The sequence below is a fragment of the Diadema antillarum genome, unplaced genomic scaffold (genome assembly GCF_040938485.1).
Source record: "Diadema antillarum isolate AM-2024a unplaced genomic scaffold, OU_Dant_1.0 scf00000177, whole genome shotgun sequence".
Lineage (NCBI taxonomy): Eukaryota > Metazoa > Echinodermata > Echinoidea > Diadematoida > Diadematidae > Diadema > Diadema antillarum.
Genome location: NW_027271066.1, coordinates 650618 through 659786, shown reverse-complemented (window position 1 = coordinate 659786; position 9169 = coordinate 650618). Strand labels below are relative to the sequence as shown.

The window sequence follows — 9169 nt, the reverse complement described above, 5'->3', positions numbered from 1 at the left end:
AACCTAAACGAGAGAAAGAGGAATGGGGTTGAACTCATTCCACTGACGAAAGACATTGTGAATCTCAATCAGCATATAGATCACAAGATTCAACAGTGCTCTTCGAAATTGGCTGAAGACCCGTTAGATGAAGATGCATTCTTTGGCCTTGAAGAGGTCGTATTGTCGAAGCTCATAACGATCAATAGGAAGAGGCAAGGAGAAGCATCGAAATTGAAGCTCCATGACTGGGAAAAGAAGAAATGTGCCCAAGCATCTGAAGAAGTTCTCGCTTCACTGGATGAATGTGAAAAGCATCTTGTCATCTGTGAAGATAAGAATGCATCCTTCACAGGTGTGACAACTGCCCACTGAGGGAGGCTCCCCTCACACACATTGCAAGAGCGCTCAATAAGGGATTCTGCACTGATGAACTATCATACCGAGTGTGAAACAAATGTGGCTTATCTCTGTGACTGCACTTTTAAAATTTCTAATATCAATGTCTATTATTTCATCACATTTTGTGTTAATTTTTTTTTTCTATCTTGTCGCTCGCAATGAGTTCATGGAGGCTGTTTGATAGTTTGGTAACTTCACAAATATATCATTTACTCTTAAGGACCCCCCCCCCCCCCATCTCAGAGTACAACCTCTCAACTTGCTTTAACTATCATTGCTTGATAAATTTAACAGACGTTTCTTGGATTGCTTACTGTGGAGGACAATGTTATCACAAATAATGGAGGGGGGGGGGGGTGATGAGCAAATTCACTGTTGATTAGCTGCACATCCACCCGTAACACTAATATTGCACACAAGAAGATACGACAATTAAAGATGTTTCGGCACACAGGCATGGGGTTGGAAATGAGAGACAAACACATCAGCTTGCACTAATGTTCTCTAGCCTTTTTAGTCCACCATAGTAGTTTATAGCATTGTGGGAAACATAAAGCTGTCTTTCTCTACACTTTCTCAAGACGAAGATGCTGGCCCCAGTCCTAGATGGACCTGGCTCCTTTTCTTCACTGCAACTCGAGAGGTAACCACAAACCTGGACACATGCTATGCTCCTTGTGATGGCTTCCACCAACGGTGTCTCCTCCTCCAGCAAAGTCTCCCCTCCTTCCACACGTGGCAACCCTTTTTGAACTTGCACGTCCCTCAGCGCGATGTCAAAGTGATTTCCCCACAGCTGCCCGAGATGGATCGGTCCATTCCTCGAATGCACATCTCCTACTTGAAGACCAGCAGGCAGCCTAGTCTCTTCTGTAGAAGCTTGGAAACTAAGTACGAGAAAAGGCATACAAGTATGTGAACTTATCAGTGCTGCAATGATCATAATGGTGAAGCACCAATGTCTGTATACATCTGTATAGAGCTGATATTGGTATACTGTTTGTGTAATGCTACCTAATTGTGCAATAATTATGACTTATAGAATTTCGAACAGAGAATTCTGATTAGCACCAACCAGCAACGCAACACATATCATGAAGCATAGTATGCCTAAAACACCTCTAATGTCATAATACCAGTGAACCAGTGTATCCCATAATTTTACTGCGCACAGATTTGACAGCTAATACACACACATCATGGGTCTCAAGAAGCAGTTTGTTTTCAGAGTTGTCTAGCATTATTTCCAGATGACACTTTGAAAATGTCCTTTCTATTGTAACTGAGAAAGCTTAATCACTCACACAAACAGCTGTATAGTATTGAATTAAAGCAAAAAAGAACTGCTGGGCATAATGTGATGGGCACGGTTAGTATTGTTTTATTTTGTGCTTTCATTTGTGCCCTTGTACATCTTCAATGTGTACAATCACATACCGACTTGCAGGGATCCCTTTCACGCACATAAATTGAGTTGTGACAGCTTTCTTGTCTTTGATGCCTGCGTAGGAAAAGTCTGACGGGTGAAGACCCACTGCTTGACTAAGCTGCTGAATGGCATCCAGCGTCTCTATGTTCGTCTTCCGTAAGCAGAAGCCTGAAGAAGAATAGATCAGAATCATTAGAAACATGCTCACGAAATCAAGTCATACTGATGCACAAAGACATTTAGCAGATTTCCTTTTCAAGTTCATCCTCATAAAATCATTTGTCAGTCTACATATTCACCATTTATGATGCCTTCACAGTACAGTAGAGTGGGATTTTCAATTGTGCACTCAAGGTAATAACCTGTTCATTAATATTCTGGGAAACCATTGCAAATTGCTGACACTGCAGAGAGCAATAAAAATGACGACGAAGGTAGATATTTAATCCATAGTATCTTTAATGCAATATGGGCAAGTTGAGTAGAGAATATTAACGTGCAGAGTTAGAAGTGTAAAATGACTGTATAATGATGGAGGCTGCGAAGAACAGCATGCCACCAATACGATGCACAATATTGGATAGTAATAATTACATAGTTTCCAAAGTGCAAATGCTTACTGTGTCTTCATTCAGCATATTATGTAATATCTTTGAGGTTAGATACCATTAAACACTTGATATGTAAGCCAACCAAATTATTTGTGTCTTGTACTTGCTTGTGACAATGGGAAGAAAGCAACCACACAAATGTATCTCATGAATGTAAAATGACAGACAGAAATACTTCACCTGAACTTGGGGTCTCCTTTTCCACTATTCCCTAAACTTTGATCACCAGGTAAACAGGGATGTTACCAGCTTGCAAACGAACCTTAACTACTTCATGTTACCCATTAGAGCAATGCCTGACAAATTCCTAGTACTATAACTCTAAAACATGTCACTGCCTTTTTATACTCAACAGGATGAAGGACATAAAACCTCACCAATAAAAACGACATAAAAATGGCTTTCATATCAGATCTGAACATTTCCCGAGGAAACACAAAGTGACTGTGTGATTTTGTACTTTTTCATAGCTGAGTTCCAGAACCAACCAAGATTGATAGCCTCATCACCAGACTTTTACTGTGGAAAAAAAGTGGATGCACTTGCCAGCCCGTCCTCATTTTTGCTCTTCTACTAGTATCTGAATACTCCACATGATTTTTTGTTCTTTTTGTTCACGAGATTAAAAATAAGTTTTCAGACCTTTTTGCTCTATTCTGCTTTGTGTAAAAGTAGCTAAAAATTATAATATTCCACTAGCTATGACAAAATACTCAAAGAGCGTATTGACTGCAGATGGTGAACTTCCAAAGACTGCATCTTACTATGACACTATGGCATAGAATTTGATGCAAAATATCAGTACGAAAGCAAATTTATCAAACCTAACATTATTGAAACCTCCCTTCTAAGTTTTATTTTAAAATGCAACAGTCATGTGGATGATGCTTAGTATTAGGACAGATTTTTCACTGATTTCATTCCCCTCATCCAGCAGTTACCTGTAAAAATCACTGCACTGTCGTCCCCATGCTGCTCTCCCCTTTTTCTCTTCTTGCGATCCTTAAACTTCTGCCTGAATCGCACCACAATGTCTTGGTCCTCACCCGACTGACCGTCTCCAAACGTCTTGGTCTCCAGGAAAGAGCCGTAGTGCTTGGCGACCAGACGATGCAAACAGGTTCTTTGATCTTTGGAGTTCACGCTACCAAAAGTGAACGTCTGTTCGCTTTCTCTCGCCTCAACGTATCTGATGAATTCCAGCACTCGCGAGAGGGCAACTCTCGCTTCTTGGAATGCTAGAACTATGGGTTCTTGTGAGATGTGAATTTCTACTTCTCCACCACCAGGCACTTTGTGGTTCACTGTTCGTAGATGCGGGTACAGGTGTCGCACGGACCTGTGAATGATAGTCCGCACATCCTTTCTGGTGAAAGTTCCCAAGTTGAGATCGGCTCGAAGAGGTTTGGGATTCTTCCCATCAGGAAGAACTTTTCCAGCTTTTCCCTCCTGTGCATAAGTGGATTGAAGAATTTCCAGTTCCCTGGCTGCAAATTTTTGGAGCGCTGTCATCACATCTGCCCCAAGAATTTGATATAATTGTTTTTCTTGCTCTTCTGGTGTGTCAGACTGATATAATTTTGGCATTGAACATGAAGCAGATGTATGTGGATTACTTTCATTATCTTCCTCATCAATGCTATCTTCTGTGATTTCTATACTGTTTTGGTCCATGATGGCACAGTCAAAAGCTGGCCGATAGCTGTGTCTTTCTTTCTGCAGACCCACCTCTCGATGCACTTTGTCTTCATCCCTGCTTCCAACACATGCCAATTTTTCATCCTCTGCGATCTCGGTGACAACAAAGTCTTCAGGAAAACTCTTGATCCTACCCATGAAGCCCTCATGGGTGGACATGAAACGTTCAATGCCAAACATGGTTACTCCCCAACTCACCTGGACAACAGCTAGCAGTGAGAATACCAGTAGTAGCAGTGCTTGCAGTTGGAAGTATACCTGCAAGAGAAATTGGTGGTAAAAAAGTGGGCAGTTGCAGGGGCTACACAGTACTAGGAGTTAGGACCTGATTCAAATAGAACGATCATTGAATGTGATTAATACCCCCACCTAAACCTGAGGGAATTAATTCATTCCACAGTATTTTGGTAGGTTTTTTCATTGAACGAAAAAAAAGTGGTTACCATGGAAATGTATCACTCAACATTGAAAAAAAAAGATGTTTTGCTCATCTTACCCATTTCGTATGGGAACCTGGTGGCCTGTGTATTAAGTCTATAGATGGGCATTTTAGAATTTAATATGGAACGGGTTAAAACTGCATAGACCTAGGGCGGTAGGGGTTTGTTCGGGACATCTGTAAGTAGTTCAAGCGCGTATTAAAGGTAAATGACCCTTTTGCTACAAAATACCTGACCTCCTCAAAGAATAACTCATTGGGTACGCTTTCTCAACAAAGTGCTCAAACACTCCAAATCTGGCACAGTTCAGTACGGTACGCTTTAGTTTGTGGGAGCATTCCGTAACCGACTAATGGTTGGGTCAATCACAATGGCTCGTCTTTGTTCCTCATATTTGTTTAACTCTTTATGTGCCACGTTCGCACCTCTGACTCAGTTGATGGCGTGCCCACTTCGCATATTCTGCTCAAAAGCATAAACTCACGCAAACCGATGGATAAATCGCCAAATGTCACGATACAATGAAAGTGTTTCTCAATCGTGACTCCGTTCCTCTCACATACAGTTTGCATCTTATGTGGTGATTTTCCAGAAAGCAGTGTTCCCTGCTGAATTTGCTTGCAAATTTTACGTTTTTGTATTTGTTTTGTGTGCAAAAGTCATGCTTTTGCAATAATGTAGCTGCCGGTCATTTGAAAGAAAAACGATCAAAGAGATGACGTTCAATTTACATCAAACAAAGCTTGGCATTTTTTCTACAACTTTTCTCACAACATATCAAGTTTAAAAGAAATCTATATAAGCAATATAGATTTGAAAAACGGAATGTTTTCCCAAAGCATGACTATACATGTACGTTGGTGTACTCAAAATAATGTAGCACACAGGGGGTTTCCACCATAGCACATTTATAAAGAGTTAATGTGCTTGTAAATATCTGTACTACATCTACATTATAATGTGAATGACAGTCTGCAAGAATCTTCAGCTTATTTAATCTGTTGAAGGAGGCAGGCTTAACCAGAAGAAGTTCAGTTCGCTTTGGTTCGCTTTAGAGCACTCGAATGCACCCCAAGAGATCAGTGATTTCCACCCATACATATATTTATTGTGCTAAAATTTGCCCGATTTCCCAATATAGAAGAGGATACAAGCCTTTTGCTACATCATCAACTTCCAGCTGCGTGACCGCCTCGCCTTGGCAGAAACTAGAGCACACACTTTACTGTATGTAATTCATGAAAACCTTAAAAAACGCTCGGCTTGAACTCCCAATTTCATTGACCCTACCTGCCAAAATATTGAAAATCCATCATAAAATCTACAAAAATTGCCCGATCACTACCAAATTTAATCATCAGTTACTTCGTAAATGTGTTATATCAACGCTTCCTGTAACATTTCATTTAAATCTTCACAACTATTTGACTTATTTTGCACATGGACAAACGCCAAAGAAAACATAACCCCTCCTCGAACTGTGACTGGCCCAAACGCAAAGCATTCGGGCTGCAGAAAATAGGATTCAGGTCTTGTCGGAGTAGTATTGCTGCTAAAGCCCCCGTTCCACTATGCCGTTCTCGCTACGATTTGACAATTTTCTCAGGTCGGGAAGGATCGGGTAAAACCTGAGTCGATCTGGACACAGTACGATGTTAGAACGCTCTAAGTACGCTGCAGTTACGACTACCAAGTGCTTGCTACGCTCTTACTACGATGATCGGGAATTAGACATAGCGATCTCTGCCGCTGCCGGTACGCTTTAGAACGATGTAGCTACGCTGTTAGTGCGATGTTGCCGATGTTATCCGATCAATGCACGCTGTATCTACGCTCTGAACGATCTATACGATCTTATCACGCTCTTACCCCGTTCAGAGAGCTGAAAAGTGCCCGATGTGCCCCGATGTACCCCGATTCGACTGTGGGTCAGCAGTCAGTCAACTTATTAGCATGCAGAACCGAAGAAATATACTGTGGACCTCGAAGATTCATTCTTCTTTTTTTACTTTTGATTTTCAAAGTTGTTGTTGCTTCGTTATTCTCACTACTCTTTCTTCATCAGTGAGCCCGTGCTTCTGTGCCTCCAGTGCCCGGGTTATGACCCACCATTTCCCTCTCCTCTCCCCTCCCCCCCCCCCCCCCCCCCCCTTGTCCACCTCGGACTTACTACCTTCTTCACTACTATATCTTTCTATCCTCTCATCAATTTTTTCCTTACAAGAGAGCCGCCATGTGTTTGTTAATGTGCGTCCGTATGTGTGCATGTATGTGTGTATTACTCTGTCTGTCTTTTTTTTACTACCGCTTAGGGAAATTTGTTGCTGTTGTTTTTTGCAATTATGTATATTTCTCTATGAGGGGACTGCATTCTGATACTACAAGCTCTGCTTTTTAGCAGTCCCCTCCATTTCCAGCAATATTTTGTATGCATTTACCACAGTGACGTAACTGTTATTTGTATCTCTGTTGATGATTTGCCTGTATCTCTTTTACAATGTTATTCTGTTCATCGCATTGTGGTACTGATTTCATGACGTCTGTGTATATGAGTGTTTCTTTGTATTTTTTATTATTTGTTTGTTGGAAGACGTGAAGTGAAATAAATCAACTTGAACTTGAACTTGAAGAGCCTCCTCAACTCACGGTTCTTTTGCAGCAATGCATTGTATAAACAAAGACGTGCTGATTTTTCGAAGGATTTTTCTTGATGTCCTTGCTTTTATAGTCCGTCTTCCTCCAGTTGTAGATGATTTCATATTCTTCAAAATTCTGCTATGTCCTCTTCCTCCTCTTTCAGCATCACATGCAGTCTCTCTTTCTTCGCCTTTTGGGTAGCTGCTTCGCTGCTTTCTTCTCTTCTTTTTCTTCATCTCTTCTTCTTCTTCGAAAATTACAGCTAAAATTGCTTCCCGTTCTTGTGCCGATGTTACTACGCTCAGAAAGACCTTGTTACGCTCTTCCCGCTGCGTTTACGTCGTCATTACGCTCTCCCCGCTGCGTTTACGCTGTCACTACGCTCTCCCCGCTTGCCGTACGATTAAAAATATGTCAATTTTGATCGGGGAGATCGGGAAGAAATTTTGAACCGGTTCAAAATTTCTTCCCGATCTGAAAAACTGCCCGCTCCAACCCCGACCTCCACACGCTGCTGCTACGATGCTTCCGATCCCCGTACGCTTTTGCCGCTCTCTCCCGATCTGCTAGATCGGGACAGATCGGGGTCCAAATCGTGATAGTGGAACGGGGGCTTAAATTTCAACTTATACTTAACAGATGTAGTCCAATTATTTACAACAGGATACGATGACCATGAACAATTGGTTGGAACCGCTAATAGTCCATTTCTGTCCAAACTGACAACTTTAATTTATTAAATGACTCCGTCTTAGAGGAATCTGTGAGGACGACAACAGCTCCGTACAACGGATTGAAACCTGTGCACTTGAGCTGGCCAGTAGCAGTGTAGGGCTCAGATTCTTTTTAGTTCTCTAGCAACTCATCATACCAAAAGCAGACAGGGCAGCACACGTGTTACTTGGAAGGAGTCTCCTGGCTAACTGCCTTGTAGCCATTTTTTCTTCACATAATTTGGCATGGGTTTACATGTAAATTTGAGTTGTAACAAATATTCATACAAAATCATCATAACAAAACATGCAAATGAGGGAACAATGGTTAAGACTAAATATTCATAATATGTAAATGGGTGTGCAGGCTTGGATGATTTGGGCATGTTTTCAGTATTATACGGAAAATGGGTGAAAAGTGAAATGGCGGGAAAATGTCATGTGATGTATGGTGTGTCTGTGATAGGTAGGGTGCATGGATGCATGTGTGGCTGTGATGTACATGGGCTGGTGTGATGGTGTGTAGAGGGGTGGTACATGTAATAACAAGAAGGGGGGATACAGTGGTAATAAATGGTTCAAAATAAATCCCTACAGCAGTATAGCCTTATTGGCCAGGCACTCTTGCAGCGAGACACCGTCGTCCGTGTAGCGCCCAACCGCTCTCTGCTTGCGGACGTATTTCACTCGAACCCTTTCGCTCGCCACTACACAGAGCGCAGAAAATGGACCTTGTTCAAAGGCTAAGAACATAGTGACTCTAAATTCAATTGCTAATGCCTATTCATATCGCCGATGCGCAAAGTGCCACGTGCGCAAAGCAGGTTTCATCCAAAAATGAATGATTGAATGGGAGGTAGAATGGAAATCATGAACTTGTGTTTGTACAGTTGTAGGTTCTAGTCATACTCATACTGGAAAAACATTGTTTCAAGACCAAACAAGGGATGAATCTGAAAATAAGGAAGTGCGCAACTTGTATGAATTAATGTTAGATGTGGTCTATGGAATGTATCGTTTAGCCATTTTCTGGTAAAATAAGACACTTCTACTGGCGCTTAAATTTGTGTTTCTTTTTTCATTGTATGGTTGGACCAACTACTCATCGACCGCCTAATTTTTATTTGCTTGATAACAATATTTAACACTGAAATTCACATAAAAACTTAACCTACAACGCTCCGTGATTGAGAAAATCCAGCATTATCAAATGCCCTTGTTCCCTTTTCAATTCGAAGTTTCAGTGCAAAAATATCGCCG

General features: G+C 41.4%; 1 protein-coding gene across 1 annotated transcript; it reads right to left on the bottom strand.

The window, feature by feature from the left end:
• Positions 1 to 865: 865 nt before the first annotated feature.
• LOC139722917 (pseudouridylate synthase PUS7L-like) lies at positions 866 to 4299 on the bottom strand. The gene is made up of 4 exons (XM_071634199.1): positions 3363 to 4299; positions 1794 to 1978; positions 1554 to 1564; positions 866 to 1241 (listed from the first exon to the last, which is right to left on the bottom strand). Exons 1-4 carry the CDS (start codon positions 4297 to 4299, stop codon positions 866 to 868), a joined length of 1509 nt encoding a protein of 502 aa, XP_071490300.1.
• Between the last annotated feature and the right edge of the window lie 4870 nt (positions 4300 to 9169).

What these genes read in the sequence shown, in the direction of transcription:
- LOC139722917 (XM_071634199.1), bottom strand. Translation starts at nt 4,299, where the DNA reads ATGTTTGGCATTGAACGTTTCATGTCCACCCATGAGGGCTTCATGGGT. An exon ending in CAGTGCAGTGATTTTTACAG is followed by an intron (nt 1,979 to 3,362) that starts GTAACTGCTGGA and finishes ATTCTTCTTCAG; the next exon opens with GCTTCTGCTTACGGAAGACG.